At 49.4% G+C, this 19040-nt stretch overlaps 1 protein-coding gene across 1 annotated transcript in view; it reads left to right on the forward strand.

The window, feature by feature from the left end:
- The window catches only part of Cfap92 (cilia and flagella associated protein 92 (putative)), a 38091-nt gene extending 19830 nt beyond the window's left edge, over positions 1-18261 (forward strand). Inside the window, exons 7-15 of the mRNA XM_077106213.1 lie at positions 1956-2087; positions 3497-3681; positions 6370-7277; positions 9018-9212; positions 10461-10755; positions 16769-16933; positions 17599-17799; positions 17902-18058; positions 18154-18261. Coding sequence (XP_076962328.1) covers positions 1956-2087; positions 3497-3681; positions 6370-7277; positions 9018-9212; positions 10461-10755; positions 16769-16933; positions 17599-17799; positions 17902-18058; positions 18154-18179 — 2264 coding nt within the window. The 3' untranslated portion in view covers positions 18180-18261. The remainder of the gene's footprint in view (positions 1-1955; positions 2088-3496; positions 3682-6369; positions 7278-9017; positions 9213-10460; positions 10756-16768; positions 16934-17598; positions 17800-17901; positions 18059-18153) is intronic.
- Positions 18262-19040: the final 779 nt, after the last annotated feature.

The following is a 19040-nucleotide window of genomic DNA, read 5'->3' on the forward strand; positions in this document are numbered from 1 at the left end:
ACTCACCTTTCCTCCTTCTAGCCACCATGTCATCTTCTGTTCACTTGTCCTCATTGTCCCCTCCATCTCTCTCCATCCCACTCTCCCAATACTTTTGTGTTCCTGATCTTTGATGCTGCACATATGGGCACATGAAAGTCTCTAGTGTCTAATGGAGGCCTGCAAATAAGGAATTACAATTCTGTTTAATAGGTGCTGTGGTGGGTTTGGTAAGTGGCACCTTGGGGAAGCATTAAAGAGTGTGGATTAGCCAGGCAAGGTAGCTCAAGCCATTGGACTGTAAAACCAATGGCTCTGGAGGCTGAGGCACGAGGATGGCAAGTTGGAGGCCAGCCTCAGCAACTTAGCGAGGCCCTAAGCAACTCAGTGAGACCCTGTCTCTAAGTTAAACAGAAGAAGGGCTGGGGACGGGGCTCAGGGGTTGAGTGCTTGCCTGGCCTGCACAAGGACCTGCAAGATCCCCAGCACTGCAGCAAACAAAACGAATTAAAAAGAAATTGAGTCATTTCTATATGATAGATGTGTAATTAAATGCTATATTTTTTTCTGCCTAAAATTGATATGCATAAAAGAAACAGAAAACTAGTGAAGAGGAGAACAGAGGGAAAGAACTACAGTATGGTGAAAACTGGATTTCCAAGTCTGTGTTCCCTCTTTCTTCCTGGTATTGATTGTCTGGAATCTTACACATATACATATATGATATGATGTTTCTTATTTTCTTTTTTCTTTTCTTCTCTCCCTCTCCTCCTCCTCCTTCTTTGATACTGGGAATTGAACCCAAGAGTGTCCTACACTGAGCTACACGTCAGACCTTCTTATTTTTGAGACAGGGTCTCACTAAATTGCTGAGGTTGGCCTCGTATTTGTGATCCTCCTGCCTCAGCCTCCAGAATGGCTGGTATCACAGATGCACCCCACCATTCCCTGCTATGATATTGCATTTCTGACCTTTGTTTTGGGGTACTGGGGATTGAACTCAGGGGCACTAAGCCATTGAGCCCTATCCCCAGCCCTATTCTGTATTTTATTTAGAGATGGGGGTCTCCCAGTTGCTTAAGGCCTTGCTTTTGCTGAGGCTGGTTTTGAACTCAGGATTCTCCTGCCTCAGCCTCCCAACCTCTGGGATTGCAAGCGTGCACCACCGTGAGCCCGGTGCATTTCTGACTTTTTATGAATTGATTCCCAGCTAAATTTTAAACTCCTCATGGGCAGAGACAATATCTTACTTATTTTTTCTAACTAGATTCATGAGCACTATAGATAATTCAATAAATGCTTTTTAATTATGGCACAAGAATCCTGCCGGCACATTTTTTTTTTTTTAGATAATCTTTCAATAATTTTTTAGTTGTATTTTATTTTTTAGTTTTTAATTTTATTTATTTATTATTTTTATGTGGTACTGAGGATCGAACCCGGTGCTTCACATGTGCCAGGCAAGTGCTCTGCATGAGCCAAATGGGGTGGTACTTTCCTGTCATCCCAGCGGCTCTGGAGGCTGAGGCAGGAGGATCACAAGTTGGAGGCCAGCCTCAGCAATTTAGCAAGGCCCTAAGCAACTCAGTGAGACCCTGTCTCTAAATAAAATCTAAAAAGGGCTAGGGACGGGGCTCCGGGGTGAAGCACCCCTGGTTCAATCCCCTGTACCCTTTCCCCCCAGATGTGAGCACAGGATCCTAACACCCTCACCACAAGATTGACAGATGCAGTTGAGAATACGATACACCCAGGAACAATGTGCCACTAGGCTGGTATGGATGGTATGGAGGCACACTGTCTTTGCAGAGATGTGCCACTGATTTGCTGCATCAGCCTCTCCCCAGGTCGGGATTGGGTGGCCCTGCACCCCCCTGCGCCTGGAGCTAGGCTGTTCGTTTCTCGCGTGGCCACGCGAGGGCGCAATAGAGCCACCTCCTAACCGCGTTCTCCTCCCTTTGATTTCACATCCCAAGAGAAAGATCACGAGGTGAAGAGGAGAAGCCTGAGGAAGGGAAAGAAGCAGCACTCGGAAGAGGAGTTTGACCCGAGCCAGTGGAGGCAGAGCGTCTTCTCCCTGCAGTTGGCCATCATGCCTCTGCTTGCTGGTAGCTACACCTGTTCCCAACAGTCTCTGGTCCTCCTGTCACCAAATGGGACTGAAATGGTCCACACAGCCGGCCACGCCCCTGCTCTGTACCACCTCATTTCATCCCCACTGCCCCCTCCGGAAAGCAGGGTTAATAGCCTCCACTGTATGCAGGAGGACAATGGAGGCCCAGAGAGGTTAAGTGCACCGCCCAAGACACACAGCATAGCAAGTGGGAAGTCAGGATTTGAACTCAGGTCTGTTTGATTCCGTCCCCCATCACTTTTCATTATTTATGTAGAGAAAGGGTCTCGCTGAGTTGCTTAGGGCCTCACTAAGTGGCGTGGCTGAGGCTGGCCTCCAACTTGTGATCCTCCTGCCTCAGCCTCCCAAGCCGCTGGGATGACAGGCCCTTCTTTTTTCCCTTTGGTAGTACTGGGGGCTGAGCTCAGAGCCTCATGCACCCCAGGCAAGCGCTCTGCCACTAAGCTACATTCCCAGACCCCCCCTCTTTCTGCTTTTTAAAGAAAGTCATTTCCAGGTGGGTGGGTGGCACACACCTGTAATCCCAGCTACTGGGAGGCTGAGGCAGGAGGATTGTAAACTGAAGTCCAGCCTTGGAAATTTAGCAAGACCCTGGGTCAGAATGAAAAAATAAATCAGAGGCGGTAGAACGACCTTGAGTTCAGTTCCCAGTTGGACAAAGAACAGAATAAAACAGTTTTTTTGTGCTTTGGACTGGCAGGGGCAGGCGCGCCCTCTGCTGGCTGTTTTGCAGAAATGCTGTTTTTAAATGCTTTTGAGTGACACGTGAATGGAATAGAATTTTTCTTTCCCCTCATCCCTCCCCTTTTCCCCCTTCCTCTACTCTGCTGGTCTTCTATTTGTTTTAGTTTTTTTTCATTTTAATTTTAAAAAAAATTATAGCTATAAAGGTGGAATTCGCTGTGGTACATTCATATATGTACACACCATAATTTTGTCTTTTTTTGGGGGGGGTACCAGGGATTGAACCCAGGGGTGCCCAATCCCTGAGCCCCATCTCCCAGTGGCTTGGGAGGCTGAGGCAGGAGGATCGCAAGGTGGAGGCCAGCCTCCGCCAAATTGAGGCCCTGAGCAACTCAGCGAGACCCTGTCTCTAAATAAAATATAAAAAGGGCTGGGAAGGGGCTCAGGGGTTAAGTGCTCCTGGGTTCAATCCCTGGTACAAAAAAAGAAAAAACAAAATTCAATTCTCTTAGAGACTCATTGGGACTTTAGTTGGAGGAACTGACATATAACCTGCTGCTTGTGGGTGATTCCTGATTCTTCTTTTTTTAAAATAAATTTTATTTTTTGGTATGATTTTGTCATTAGCCCTTCTCTGGTTGCTTGATCCCTCTGAGCCTGTCTGGAGTGGTCTAAACCACTGCGTGTATTTCACCCCAGGACAGCAAACTGTCATGAGCCGGGGCAGTGAGAAGTCGGCCAACATTTTGGATTGCCTTTTGACTTTCAAAACCGAAGTTCCTATCATGACGGAGGAGCAGAAGCTGGAATTAAACCCCCTGATCATAAGGATCGACTGTGTTTCCTGCCTGCCGTCACAACCTGTGCCTATTCAGGAACTACAGGTAAGAGTGAGCCACACCTGTCATCCCAGCAGCTCAGGAGGCCGAGGCAGGAGGATCGCAAGGTGGAGGCCAGCCTCAGCCACTTAGTGAGGCTCTAAGCAGCTCAGTGAGACCCTGTCTCTAAATAAAATACAAATAGGGCTGGGGACAGGGCTCAGAGGTCGGTCGAGTGCCCCCGAGTTCAATGCCCAGATTGGCTCCTAATTAGGAGCCTCCAAATCTGAGGCCTCTCACTATGTCACGGGTGCTATACAGATGGAGGTCTCCAGCCTCTCTTCAGGAACCCATGGGGGTGGAGCTGGAGGCTGTTATGCTAAGTGAGATCAGTCAATCCCAAAGATCCAAAGGCTGGACGTTCTCTCTGATATGAGGATGCTGATTCATAATGGGGGGGTAGAGGGAAGAATAGGGGTACACTGGATTAGACAGAGGGGAGTGAAGGGAGGAGACAGGGTCAGGGGGTGGGAAGGAAGGTGGATGCTATCGCCCTCTGTGCGTATATGGTACATGACTGGTGTGGTCCTACCTCATGCACAACCAGAAGAACGAGAAGTTAGGCTCCATTTACGTAGGATGCGTCCAAACCCATTCTACTGTCGTGTGTAATTAATTAGAACAAATAAAAAAATAACTGGAATTAAAAAAAGAGGAACCCATGGATTTTCCTGTTACAGCAGCAGCACCTTGCTGCATACTTACCCTCTTCCCTCTGCTGTTTGGATCTTCTTGGTCTTTCGGACTCCACGTCTTCCTCTTCATTTGTTTGTCCTTTGGTTTTGCTGGAGCACATCCTTCAGTAACCTCTTGAGAAAAGATCAATGGAATACCTCCCGACCCACCGCGGGTTATTCTATCCTTCTATTTGGTGGATAGTTTGGGTATAGAATTCTAGTTTTCCTTCAGAGTTTTGAAGGCAATCATTCCATCACTTTTTTTTAAATGTTCTGTGTTGGACCTTGGTATATGTCCCATTTTATATTTCCCTTAAAGCTTGTAGGATCTTCGCTTTGTGCACCTCAGAATATGACCTTATTTGGACAGAGGGTGATCACAGAGGCCTGCTCCCTGCCTGGCCTTCAGTGACATCATGGTAGTCACAGGGAGCTACGGTGCCCATGGATGATGATCCAAGTCCTGGCTCCCAGCCAGGGGAGTGGCCAGGGCACCCCGTTAGAGTTGGAGGAGGAGGTGGACATCCGGGTGGACGTACCCCTTGGCCTTTGCAGATGGCGGTGGGCTGCGTTTTCTCCGAGGCGTTTGTCTGGGGTAGGGTGATCATTTTCCTGACAGTTTTCTGTCCTGCTAGGCCACCCCTTTCTTGGTCCTTTGGCCGGAGAAAGCAGACTTTTCTTGGGGGTGTTTCCTGCCTCCAGAAACATTCATCCAGGGGACTCAGGAGCTCTTTCAGTGCTGGGCAGTTGTCTTGTATTATCTCACTGATTATTTCTTTTTTTTCCCCACGTCTTTTTGGAGCTCCTGTTATTTAGATGCTGAACGTCCTGGACTATTTTTATGGATATAATGCATTGTTTTTCTTTGACCAGTTTTTAATTTTTTGATTTATTTTTGATTTTTGATTTGTTTAAATTAATTGTACATGGCAGGAGAATGCATTTATGCACTTTGATAGATCATACGTAGGTGGGTTATAATTTCTCATTTTCTGAGTGTGCATGTTGCAGAATCATATTGTACATTGTCACATGGACACATACAGTAATAAGGTCTGTTTCATTCCACTATCTTTCCTATCCCCACATCCCCTCCCCTCCCATCACTTCCCTCTACCGAATCTAAGGTGACAGCGTTCTTCTGCAGGGGCCTCCAACCTTTGTGAATCAGCATCCACATACTAGAGAAAACATTTGGCCTTTGGTTTTGTGGGATTGGCTTATTTCGCTTAACATGATAGTCTCCAACTCCAACCATTTACTGCAAATGCCATGATTTTACTCTTCTTCCAAGCAGTGTAATATTCCATTGAGTATACATACCACATTTTTTTTTATCCATTCATCTACTGAGGGACACCTAGGTTGGTTCCATAGTCTAGCTATTGTGAATTGAGCTGCTGTAGTGGCTGTGTCACTATAGTATGCTGATTTTAAGTCCTCTGGGTATAAACCAAGGAGTGGGAGAGCTGTATTTTTTCTATTTGTTCTAATTAGTTACACATGACAGCAGAATGCAAAGATTCTGACAAATGGAGTATGACTTGTCATTCACCTGGTTGGACATGATGAGTTAGGTCCTGTGATCATACACGCACATGGGAAATGATGTTCTGGCTGTTTTTAATGTGTGTTATCTCTGCTTTTAATCTGTCCCATAAGAATGTGTCTGGGCCTGCATTTCTGAGTTCATCTGATTGGGATTTACTGAGATTCTAGAACCTCCAAGTTAATGTCCTTTGACAAATTCAGGAGACTTTCAGACACTATTTCTTTAATTATTTTTTTGTAGCTGTAGATGGACAGATGCCTTTATTTAATTTATTTATTTCTATGTGGTGCTGAGGATCAAACCCAGGGCCCTCACACGTGCCAGGCAAGCACTCTGCCACTGAGCCCCCGCCCAGCGCTCCGTTCTTGGTGGCGGAGGGACAGTCACTGGTGAGCGACTGTGGGCCTCCTTCCTGGTGGCGGAGGGACAGTCATGGTGAGTGACCTTGGGCCTGTTCTGTTGCAGAGGCTGTGCACCCCCGTCTACTGCAGGTACCGCTTCCACAAGACCCCGGTGCACAGGACCAAGGAGCGGCCCCACGGGACCCACGTTTACTTTGAAGACATCAATGTCATCTGCCTGGGAGCCATACACCCCAGCGACCTGCGGGAGTACCTGGAGGGTCCCCCCATGGTGGTGGAAATCCACGATCGGGACCGTAAGTCGGACGAGTCCTCCCGCAGGCCCACCCTGTTTGGGGAGGACCCCCTGGATTCCCACGGGGACATCCAGTCCTTCATCTCCTCCAAGGAGACGGAGGACAACCCCTTCGAGTCCCAGAACAAGACCTGGGACCCTCACGGAGTGGCCCGGGTCAGTTTCGCGGACCTCCTCCTTGGCCACAAGTACCTGAAACTGGTGGTCCCCATCCAGCGCTGTGAGCCCAAGGCCACCCCCGGCCTCCAGGGCAGCCGATGCAGGAGGGTCTCGAGGTTCCAGGTCCCGGCCACCGAGGTCCTCCAGCACAACCCGATGCCCGCTGGAAACTACTTGGAGGCCAACTCATTGCTCAAACTGCGAGTGGACGTGACGGTGCCTCTGAGCACCTGGGCCAAAGCCCAGGGCGTGGATTTCCTGGGCAGCCACTTTGGCCGCATCGTGTTCGTGTTCAGTGCCAAAGACCTGTTCCTGCTGCACAGTCTGCTGAAGGACATCACCCTGATCAACGCCAAGGCCCTGGAGCTGGACTCCTACCCCACCGGGACCGTCCAGCAGATCCTCTCGGCCTTCAAGATGCGGGTCAGCCTCCAGCATGAGGAGCATCTGGACGTCCTGACCGGCTTCCACCTGCTGGATGGGAACCTCCACCTCTTTGTTCTGGAAGGCTTGGCCGACGGGGGCCTGCGGCAGCTGTGGGAGAGCCACCAGAGCCGGTAGGTGGCGTCTGAATGAGGAAGGAGCCCCAGCAAGGCCCAGGGAGGCTGAGGGCGGAGGATCGCAGATTGGAGGCCAGCCTCAGCAATTTAGCGAGATGCTGTCTCAGAATCAAATAAGAAGGGTTTTATTTTGTGGTTCCATCCCCAGGACCAATAAAGAAATAATCCAGTTACATGATCCTGACACCGATCTGCTGCCCCCAGGGGCAGGAGCCTGGCCTGTTTGGACCGTGGCTGCAGTGACCTCTGAGTGTCTGAATGGCTGAGCAGGGTGAAATGACCCTCGCTGGGGATCAGCTTCCTAGGTGGCCCGGTGGGAACAGGGGACCCTGGCTCTCTCTTCTGATAGCACAGTCTTTCAAACAAGTTGACCCTTTTACCCCCTTGAGCCTACAATGAGGGTATCATATTTTAAATTTCAGTTGCCAGGTGTTTATTGCTGGTATATGGAAATATGATTAATTTGTGTGTATCTTGTATCCTGATTTGATAATTATTTATTATTATTGCTATTTTTTTTTGGTACCAGGGATTGAACCTAGGGGTACTCTACCAGTGAGCCATGTCCCCAGCCCTTTTTTGTATTTTATTTAGAGACAGGGTCTCACTGAGTTGCTCAGGGCCTCGCTTTGGCTGAGGCTGGCCTCCAACTTTCGATCCTCCTGCCTTGGCTTCCAATGTCTACCTCCCCAAATCACTGAGATTATAGGTGAGGGCAACAGCTGGCTACAGTATCCTTAGGTTGAATCCCCAGTACTAAAAAAAAAAAAAAAGTAAGAAAAGTGAGAAAAAAAAGTTATTTACAATGTGTGGAACATAGTAGTAGCCTGAAAATATAAAGAGTTCTGTGAATCAATAAGAATGATCGAAACATCCCAGAAGAATGGGTGGAAGAATGATTCCAACAAGTTCTTCACAGAACAAATTCCTACCAATGACCACACCTACAGGCCCTGAACTGGGATACAGGGTAGGCATAAATGTTACCAGGTTCAGCATGCTGGGCGTGGTGGTGTGTGCCTGTCATCCCAGTGGCTCAGGAGGCTGAGGCAGGAGGATCGCAAGATGGAGGCCAGCCTCAGCAATTTAGCGAGGCCCTCAGCAACTCAGTGAGACCCTGTCTCTCAATAAAACATAAAAAGGGCTGGGGATGGGGCTCAGGGGTTAAGAGGCCCTGGGTTCTTTCTGTCATGGGTTTTTGACAAGCAAAGACAAAATAAAATGTCATATGAAATAAAACAGGGCTGAGGTCATAGGTCAGTGGGAAGGCCACTGCCTAGCCCGCACGAGGCCCAGGTTCAACGCTCAGAATTGCAAAGTGAATGAATGAAAAATAAATTATAATCTGAGTTGCTCAGAAATAATCTGAGTTGCTCAAAGCCTTGCTAAGTGGCTGAGGCTGGCTTCCCACTGGCGATCCTCCTGCCTCAGCCTCCGGAGCCACTGGGATGACAGGTGTAACCTAAGTCCACACTTCTAAACTGTAAACTGTGAAGTAATTACAGACTCACAAGTTGTAACAATTAATAGAGTTTCTAGATTCCTTCCCCAGTGCCCTGTGGGGACATCTTCCATAACCACACTGCTTCACTGGGTGACACCTGTAGTACCGCTACCTACAGGGATGGAAAAATCTTTTTGTTTGCTTGCTTTTCTGGTCCTGGGAGTTGGACCAGAGGCCCTACCCTGAGCCTGCAGTGTGCCCAGCGACCTCTGGCCGGTGTCCCTCTCTTTCAGAATCCCCATGTTGGAGCTCAGGAAATACAAAGTGCTCTACAACTCGCAGCTGCTGTTCCGCCACCGCCTCTACGCGGACCTGGAGACCGTCCTGTACCACGTGCACCTCTTCAGGCCCCTGTCGCTGCTCATGCGGCATCCGGGGCTCTACCTGCGGAACGCCATACCTCACAAGGCCTTCCAGGCCCTGGCCAGGTGGGGGCCTGCTCTGCCACTGAGCCTCAGCCCCTGCCCCAGCCTCAGCCACAGCCCCTGAGCCTCAGCCTCTGCCTCTGCCCCAGCCTCAGCCCCAGCCCCAGCCCCTGCCCCAGCCCCTTTTTGTTTTTTATTTAGAGATAGCACCTTGCTAAGTTGCTGAGGGCCTTACTCAATTGTCGAGGCTGGCCTCCAACTTGCGGTCCTCCTGCCTCAGCCTCCCTAATTGCTAGGATTACAGATATTAGCCACTGAGCCTGGCAAAGGGGGGGAGTTTTGGGGGTTGGGAAGGCAGGATGACTGGCGGCCCAGGCTTCTGAGATTTGCTCAGAAATCAGGCCAAGGGCATATCACCTTTCCCGGTGGAGGAAGATTCTGAGGTGTACCACTGGCCATCTTGCTAGGGATGCTCTGCATGGGCTGTTGGGGGTCATGGATGAGACCATGGCTCAGTCAGCTTTTTCTGTGCTGTGACTCAAGGACCCTCCAGCACAACTGCAGAGGGGGACAGTGGATGTGGGGCTCAGGGTGTCCCAGGTCCCAGTCCACAGATGGCAGCTCCACTCCTGGGCGAGGGGAGGCAGGACATCATGGAGGAAGAGTGTGGGGAGGGAGCAGCTCCCATGGGGACCAGGGAGCAGGGACTCCACTCTCCGGGGACAAAGAGAGACCCCAAGTCACGGCCCCAGGGCCACCTCCTCCCCACACCCCACCTGCCTCCAGGGGCCACCAGGGGACCCCAGGGAGCCATTCCCTGCCGGGGTTCAGGCCTCACACCCCTCACTCCTCCTCTGGACCTTCCTGTGTCACCTCCCATGGGGGCTCTGGGGACACCCCAGAGCCACAGCAGGACAGATCACAATCAAAGAAGAGCATTCATCTCAGAGCGTGAGCAGCCAGTAAATTCTTGAGGGTCAAAGGAGGAGGGAAGCCAGTGCACACCTGTCATCCCAGCTGCTCAGGAGGCTGAGGCAGGAGGATCGCAAGGTGGAGGCCAGCCTCAGCCACTTAGTGAGGCCCTGAGCAACTCAGCGAGACCCTGTCTCTAAATAAAATAGAAAATAGGGAGAGGGAAGAAGGGATTCTCCAGGAAGGAGTCCAAGCAGATCAAACCAGACCTGAGCACTTCATTTATGACCTGGCACCAGCTCATCAGCCTCTCTTGGGTTTTATGTCCTCCATAAAATAGGGGTGACTGTCCCCATCTCTCAAGGCCCGTGAGGCTGAGTGGGGTGTTCTTCATTCCAGAATCTACAACATCTGCTACCACAGTACCAAGCTCAGGGAGGTGGTCGTCAGAGACTTGCTACCTTCGTCCGCCATGATCAAAGACTTGAGCCAAGAGTTCGGACTCCCCATCTCTCAAGAGGACCTCATGGATCAGAGGCTACCTACCATCTCCCCTCAGCCTGTCCCCAATCTTGAAGGATCCCAAAGGCAGGTCTCCACCCTCAATTCCCAGATCCTTGCCCACCAGGAGAAGTACCTGCAGTGGCGGAACAACATGCTCCTGGCGACCAGAGAGAAGCACTACCTGATCCAGGTGGGCCTGCCTCCTGCCTCCACATCCTGCCTCCACATCCGGCCTCCCAGCCCACCAGGGCTGTCTCCACCTGCTGGAGAGATTTTTCTTTTGGTTCTGGGGATGGAACCCAGGGGTGCTTCACCCCTGAGCCCTGTCCCCAGCCCTTTTTATAGTTTATTTAGAGACAGGGCCTCCCTGAGTTGCTCAGAGTTTTGCTAAGTGGCTGAGGCTGGCCTCCACCTTGTGATCCTCCTGCCTCAGCCTCCGGAGCCACTGTTTTGAAACTAGGTTGAGTTTTCAACCACCGAGCCATATCCCCAACCCAATTTTCTTCTCTCTCAACTGCTTGGATTTCCTAGGCACTGTGTGGACTCCAGATCCATTTGGGAAGCATTGCTATCCTAGTGGTTTGAGGACTGCCATTGATAATATGGAATATCTCTGCTGTGATTTAGGTCTTCTCTCTCTCAGCCATTTCTGTGGCATATAAATATCAGACCTCTTTTTGAGAAAATAATACTGTTAATATATTGAGTTTTAAAAATTTCTGTGTTAGGGGCTGGGGATGTGGCTCAAGCGGTAGCGCGCTCGCCTGGCATGCATGCGGCCCGGGTTCGATCCTCAGCACCACATACAAACAAAGATGCTTTGTCCGCCGAAAACTAAAACTAAAAAAAAAAAAAAAAATTTCTGTGTTGAATATAGAAATATAATGAATTTTTGTTATTCATCTTGTATCCTGTAACCTTATGAAATTGGGTCATTTGTATTCATCGGTTTTCTGTTGCTATAACAAATCACCGGAGGCTGGGAAACATAAAAAGAAAAAAGGTTCAGTTAGATTAATTTTGGAGGAGGAAAGTCCAATCTGGATGGCCCCACTAGTTTGGCCTCTGCCAAGGGCCTCCTTAGCCGCGTCACCACAGGGCAGATGGCATCACAGGGGTAGTACCTTCTCTCCACATCTGAACATTTGTTGTTGTTTTTTTTTTAAATAACAGCCATTCGAATTGGGGTGAAATGACTGTCTCATTGTGGTTTTTATTTGCATTTCCCTGATGGCTAATGATATTGACCATGTTTTAATATATTTCTTGACCATTTCACCTCCTCCTCCTCTTTCTTATTTTATTATTATTATTATTATTATTTAGTACTGGGACTAAATTATTTATCACTGAACTACATCTTCAATCTTTAACTTTTTAAAAGAATTTTGAGACAGGGTCTCACTGAGCTTCGCAGGCTGATCTGAACTTGCAGTCCTCCAGCCTGAGCCTCCTGAGTTGCTGGGATGAGAGGCGCATGCCCAGTTGCATTTCTTCTTTTAAAAAAGTATTTTCAATTGGATTTTTTTTTTTTTTTGTGAGGGGGATACTGGAGAGTGTACCAGAGGATCTTAACCCCTGAGCCCCAGCCCCAGCCCCTGTTTTTGTTATTTTATTTAGAGACAAGAGTCTGGCTGAGTTGCTTAGGGCCTCGCTAAGTTACTGAGGCTGGCCTCCACCTTGTGATCCTCCTGTCTCAGCCTCCTGAGTCACTGAAATTTCAGTTGTGTGCAATGCACCCGGCCTTTTTGGTTGTTTTTTTTAAATATATCTTTATGAATGAACACATCTCAGTTTGTTGTACGTCTTTGTTCGGTTTCCAGTGGTTGACTTTGACAGTTTTTTCATTGTTTTCTTTTTTCTTCGTTCAGGGCTGGGATCAAGCCCAGGGTTTCCTGGGTAAGTGATCCGCCATTGAGCCACATCCTTAGTGCAAGAATTGAGCTCTCAGGAGGATGGATTTTCTGAGCTCCTTATTCCATTCACCCTATGAATCCTACTTTCCTCCTGCTCAACTATGAATTTTATTCACGTCTTTATTGCTCCAGATTTCTGGAGTCTATTTTATCTATTTTATCCTTTGCTTTTACTTTGTGATTTTCCTTTCAGAAGGGTAAGAATGGCTCCCATTTCTTGCAGGTATAAGGTCTGCCTTTTCTTCTGTCACTTGGACCACAGGTTGGACTGTTTATGGATCCACATCCCCACTCCTCTCTCTACCCCAAACTCCACCACTTTCTAGAATCAAGGGCTGTAGAGAAGTCTGATACCTTCCTGATTCGTTTCTCCTTTCAGCTAAATAAACCATTTCTTTTAGAGCTCTCCACCTCTAGGTGGGGCTTAAAAAAAAATCCTTTAAAGCCAGGCACAGTGGTGCACGCCTGTCATCCCAGCAGCTCAGGAGGCTGAGGCAGGAGGATCGCAAGATGGAGGCCAGCCTCAGCAACTTAGCGAGGCCCTGTCTCTAAATAAAATAGAAAAAAGGGCTGGGGATGGGGCTCAGGGGTTAAGCTCCCCTGGATTTACGCCCCAAAATTCTTTCAAAGTGTTTCTTCTTCCTCTCTCCACCTTTACCCGCTTCTTACTGGTGGTCTCTCCCATCCAGTTCTGCTCCATCTTCCGGTTTACCAACCTGATCTTCCTCTGTGACCATTATGGTAGTTGGCAATTTATAGCTCTAAGTTGTACCAATCATTTTCCAGAAATTATCACCTTCATGAATGATGTAAAATTTCAGCAAATGAGTATTTGTGTACACTATTAAAAATAATAGGGGCTGGGGATGAGGCTCAGTTGGTAGAGTGCCCAGGCCCTGAGTTCAATCCCCAGCACCACAGAAAACCAACAAAGACACTAAGGCTGGGAGGTAGCTAGGTGGTGAACTGCCTGCCTAGTGTATGTGAGGGCCTCCCTTCCCAGCATTGCCCCCCTCCCCCGGAAAAAAGCCAATTACCTAGCTTAAGAAATCAAATATTATCAATACTTGGGCATTTGAATTATTTATCTTTTGCTTTTTATTTTTATTTTTTGGGGTTACTGGGGATTGAACCCAAGGGCACTTTAGCATTGAGCTACATCCCAGCTCCCCCCGTTTTTAATATCTTGTTTTGAGACAGCTTTAAGTTGCTGAGGCTGGCCTCTAACTTGCGATCCTCCTCCCTCAGCCTCCGGAGTCTGTGTACTATGGCACCCTGTGATATTCTGCTACTTAAATGATATGATTGCAACTACCTTAACATGTCTTTGTCTCAAAATATTTCCTTGATTTTTTGGTGGCTTTGACATTTCCATTGCCAACACAACAAGTGGCAAGTATCTCCTGGTTTCTGATTCGTCTTTCCACTCTCTTAATGGGGTCTTTTATTTTTTAGTTTTTTAGATGGACACAATATCTTTATTTCTATGTGGTGCTGAGAATTGAACCCAGGGCCTCACACATGCCAGGCGAGCGCTCTACCACTGAGCCCCAGCCCCAGCCCCATATTTCAACTCTCCATCCATCTGGGATTTATTGATTTTTGCATGAGGCTAGAAATCGTCCCATCTCTTCCATTCAGATCACTCTTGATCAACTACTTATCCTTCACCCCGATCTTCTGTACCTCAGTCCCGTCTGGCCAAGTGCGAGTCTATGGATGGTTGTTTGGGGTCTCCATTGCAATCACATTTATGATTTTATCATTCCCTTCAAAGCACCAACAACTTGATTTTTGATTTCCGTATTATACATCTTCTATTTTCTTGATTCCTGATTTTATTTATTTATTTATTGGAACCGGCGATTGATTTAAATTTAAACTACTGAGCCACATCCCCAGCCCTTTTCACTAACTTGCTGAGGCTGGCCTCCATCTTGTGATCCTCCTGCCTCAGCCTCCCAAGCTTCTGGGATGACAGGCGTGGGTCACCGGACCCAGCTAATGTGCTTTTCTTTTTCTGACTTCTTCAAATGCATGTTTACCTCATTGCTTTTTTGGGAATTCAGCTGAACAGATACATTTTGACTATCAACTTCTGAATAGTAAGTGAATCCCACAAGTTTATTTCATTAATTTCCACTTTCACTCCTTTTTCGATCTCTAAGAATATTGTAGAGTTTCCAAATGCTTAAGGAACTTTTTAAAAAATATATATTTTAGTTGTTGATGGACCTTTATTTTATTCATTTGTGTGTGGTGCTGAGAATCGAACCCAGTGCATCACATATGCTAGGCAAGCGCTCTGCCACTGAGCCACAACCCCAGACCCTTAAGGAATTTTTAATTATCATTTCTTTTGATGATTGAGTTCTACCTTAATTTTGTTGGCATCAGTGTGTATTTTTTGTATTCTTGGTCCTTTGTTGAGATTGGCTTCCTGGCTTAGTCGGCCCACTTTAGCAAATATTTCAATGTACTTGGGAAAAAAATGTGCATCCAGGAGTTAAATTTAGGATCCTTCCATCTTGCCAATTTGACCATTTTAAAACTCTAAAAGGCCTTTTTCAATTCTCAGTAATGCTTTTTAGAAGTGCCAATACAGTAAAATGCACAAATCCAAAGTGTATAGTTGCTCATTTTTTCTATAGGTGGAAACATGATTCAAATCAGAATTCTAGAATGTTCCATCACCCCCCAAAGCATCATGCACCTTATGGGTCTCAGTAAGTTGCTGAGGCTGGCCTTGAACTTGCAATCCTCCTGTCTCAGCCTCCCAAATGGCTGGGATTACAATCCCAGGCCACTATGCCTGGCTACTCTGATTTTTGAGTGGATGTCACTACTTCCATCTTTATCTTCTACACTAGACTGTCTTATTTATTTATTAAGTCCAGGGCTCCCTGGGATCCTAAACTGATTTTTCAGTTCATGACCTCATTCTGCAGTTGCATTCCGTCCACGGCATAATTCATCCATCTCGGTTGAGTACTTTTATTTTTATTTTGGGGTACCAGGGATTGAACTCAGGGGGCACTTGGCCCCTGACCCACAGGCCTATTTTTATATTTACTTAGAGACAGAGAATCACTGAGTTGCTTAGGGCCTTGCTAAGTGGATGAGGCTGGCCTCCAACTCATGATCCTCCTGCCTCAGCCTCCTGAGCCACTGGGATTATGGGTATGCACCACCTCGCCTGGCTGTAAGTACTTTTATACACCAATATTTTTTTCCTTAATGTCCCTTCTGTTTCAAATTGCTAGTACCTTTTCACTTTTAAGAATGATTGTCACATTTAAGCCTAAGTTCTTAGCCCATCTCTGCCAACGATTTCGCTTTGGCTTGTCACTTGATGACCTGTGTTTCCCCAGCATCTAGCGATTTTGATGGTGAGTTTGAGTTCCCTGCTGCTTCAGGCCCTGGGCAGAGAATCTCAGGCACCTGGAGTGACAGTGACCACTACTTTCTTTCCCTCCACAAACATCTCTCTTGGTCAGAAGTTCAACTTTAAACCACAAGAAAGACACCATGTCCGTGTGTGGCAAGTGACCAGCTCTAGGGCTCGGAGGGAACAGCACTTGGACTCCTAGTGATGAAATGCAGAGATTCAGATCAGCTTTCCTGAAGGACATCGGGACCCCAGAGGTTATGGGATGTTCCGATGGATGTTCCACGTGCTCCACAGGGAGATTCTAGCCCGTGTGGCATCTTGATCATGTTCTTTGGGAATGTGCTCCATGGCCTGAGCTCTGTCCCTCATCCAGTGACCCTTGCCAAAGGGCCTCCTTAGACAGGCTCTTGTGTCCATCACAGTTGGTCCTGGTCCTGGTCCTCTGCATTCTTCCTCGTATCCCAGCCCTCCGCGGAACCATCTGGTTTCCCTCCTGTGCCCAGGTGACCTGTGTCGCTGCTCTTTTCATTTACACAAGGTGGCCGGGGACACGGGACCTGCTGAGAACGCAGGTCACGCTGGCCATGCACTTGACCCTCCGAGGTGACCGCTGTCGAGGAGGCCAGCCCTGGTTAAGTCACTATGTCCCCCCCCCACACACCCCGAAAGTCTCTCACTCAGCAGGTGCGACCCACCTGGTGACCTTGGGCCAGTTTCTGGTCCTGGGAGTTCCAGTTTGGTCAGTGGCAGGTTGAACCAGGTGTCCCCGTGTCGTGGTTCTGAGAGGGGGACACAGCACACTCAGGAACCAACCGATCTCCCTGCCCACCAGGTGCCAGCCGGGGTGAGGGACACCTGTGGTGGCTCCTGACTCTGGGGAACTTCTTCTCCTTCAGAAAAACATCATGAAGGCCTTCCAGGCCACCAAGAGGCCTCCTGTCCCCAAGGCCAAGATGATGCGAATCTCAACCCCCCTGGACAAGGGTGTCCACAACTACAGTGTCATGACCTTCAACTCTGCCGTGCTTGCCAAGAAGGAACTGTACCAAGAGATGGCCAAGGTGTGTGACAGTCCCCAGTGAGACAATGGCGGTTGGCTAATCCCCTGACCCTTTCCTTTCTGACCACAGGTCAGCGGGCGACTTAGGTGTGCAGACAAAAGCCAGTTAGTGGAACAAGAAATGGGGTCAGGTGCTGGGAGAATTTGGTGTCACACTAGATGGGGATGCTCAGCGCATGCTCCGATCCATGGCTGAGAACCAGTGTATGGTCCTTGGCTCTGGTGAGGGCTTTGGTGTGACCACTTATGGAAGGCGGTTGGTACCTGGAAGGAAATGTGTTGGTTCAGGCCTCAGCACCCACTACGTGTAGGTAGGAGTTTCATTTGTTAAAGGGGACAGTAAATATGGCCTCTACGGGGTCAGGAGCTGTCATACCCTTAGCTGTTTCCAGTGCCCACTTGGGACTCCTAATGGCCACTCAGCCACATCCAAGATGGCACCCAAGTCCTCTCCAGCCGCCTGCCTCTGCCACATCCAAGATGGCGCGGCTCTTCTCTCCAGCCCGCCTGCCTTTGCCACATCCAAGATGGCGCAAGTCTTCTCCCAGCCCACCTGCCTCTGCCACATTCAAGATGGCACCCGAGTCCTCTCTCCAGCCCTGCCGCCTCTGCCACATCCAAGATGGTGCGACTCTTCTCCCCAGCCTGCCTGCCTCTCTTTCCTAGGAGCCAGGGAGGAGGTTCACGTACTCACAGAAGTACCTGTCCGCCATTGTGGAGCCTCAGGACTCGCAGGAAGAGAAGAAGAAAGCCCAGGAGAAATCCCGCCAGGCCTGGCTCACGGTCACTGGGTTCCAAGTGACAGGTCTCCATGGTGACATCCTCCATCAGGATTTCCCACTGCCAGCCATCGGAGAGTTCCATGAGGTGTGTGAGAAGAGCAGGGCTGTAGGTGGGCCTCCAGATGGCCTCCACCATCATCTCCAGTGGGGCCTCCTTCCTCTGAACCCCCTTGTCTCCCCGACTCAGGAGTGGCAGGAACACGAGGTGCTCGATCGCCTGCTGTACCCCATGTTGGATCGGGGCCGGTGGAGCTGGGACCGGCGCCACCTGGACTTTGAGCTGTACAAGAAGCCACCGCCTTTCCTGGAGGTGCCCCCTCCTCCGACCCGGAAGCCCGTTGCAGGTAACTGGGGAGACCTTGCCCAGCTGGTAGGCAGGCGGCGGGGGGGGGGACCCTGGCCCTTGGTCGCATCTTGAGCACCATCTGTTTGGTTCCAGGTGTCCACCTAGAGTTCCCAGGCTAGGCCTCCTGGTACAGAAGGGTCTCAGGCTGTCCCAAGGGCTGGAACTCAGCTGTGGATTCCAGCCCCAGGTGTGACGCCAAATGTGACATGAGGTAAAGCCCCCCTGCTTTCCAGTGTCCTGCCAGCCCCCAGATGCTGCTGGACCTCCCTCTGTGGGGGAGAGAGGGAAAGAGCAGGGGACTCGCCCCACCAGTCCCCCCAAGTCCTTCATCTCGTTTCTGGATTTTTTTGGGGGGTGTTTGTGCCAGGGATTTAGAGGCCCTCCACCACGGAGCCCCATCCCCAGCCCTACTTCGTGTTTTATTTAGAGACAGGGTCTCGCTGAGTTGTTCAGGGCCTCAGTTTGGCTGAGGCTGGCCTCCACCTTGCGATCCTCCTGCCTCAGCCTCCAGAGCCACTGGGATGACAGGCCTGCGCTCCCCATGCCTGGCCTCCCTGTTTTGGAAGAGAGGCCTCGTCATCATTGAAAGGCATCACTGAAACACACAACCCAAATTTGTTGGTTGGCAGAGACAGAAGTTTGTTTCAGGAGGGAGAGATGAGTTTATCCAGCCACAAGTTGGCCAGAAAAACTTCCTCCGGGGAGCTAGCTCAGCACAAGAGCTCTGAACAGGAAGAGCAGATCCAGTGACTCGGCAGGAAGGCCACTGTCTCCTGGTGCCTGAACTGTGGCTCCGCCTCTGAAGCCCCATGGGGTGAGCAGAGAACTGGCGCCACCAACAGGAGCCCTCAGGGCCCAGCAGTGTGGGGGGGGTGTCTATGGCCCTTTCCAAGTTTCTCCTGTTCAAAGGAACTCTGTGCAGCCTCCTGTCCCTGGCACTGTGCACTCTCCGTTTTGTGCCCAAGGTCTCTTTGCCATCA

The sequence above is a fragment of the Callospermophilus lateralis genome, chromosome 20, assembly GCF_048772815.1.
Source record: "Callospermophilus lateralis isolate mCalLat2 chromosome 20, mCalLat2.hap1, whole genome shotgun sequence".
In the NCBI taxonomy this organism is placed as follows: Eukaryota; Metazoa; Chordata; class Mammalia; order Rodentia; family Sciuridae; genus Callospermophilus; species Callospermophilus lateralis.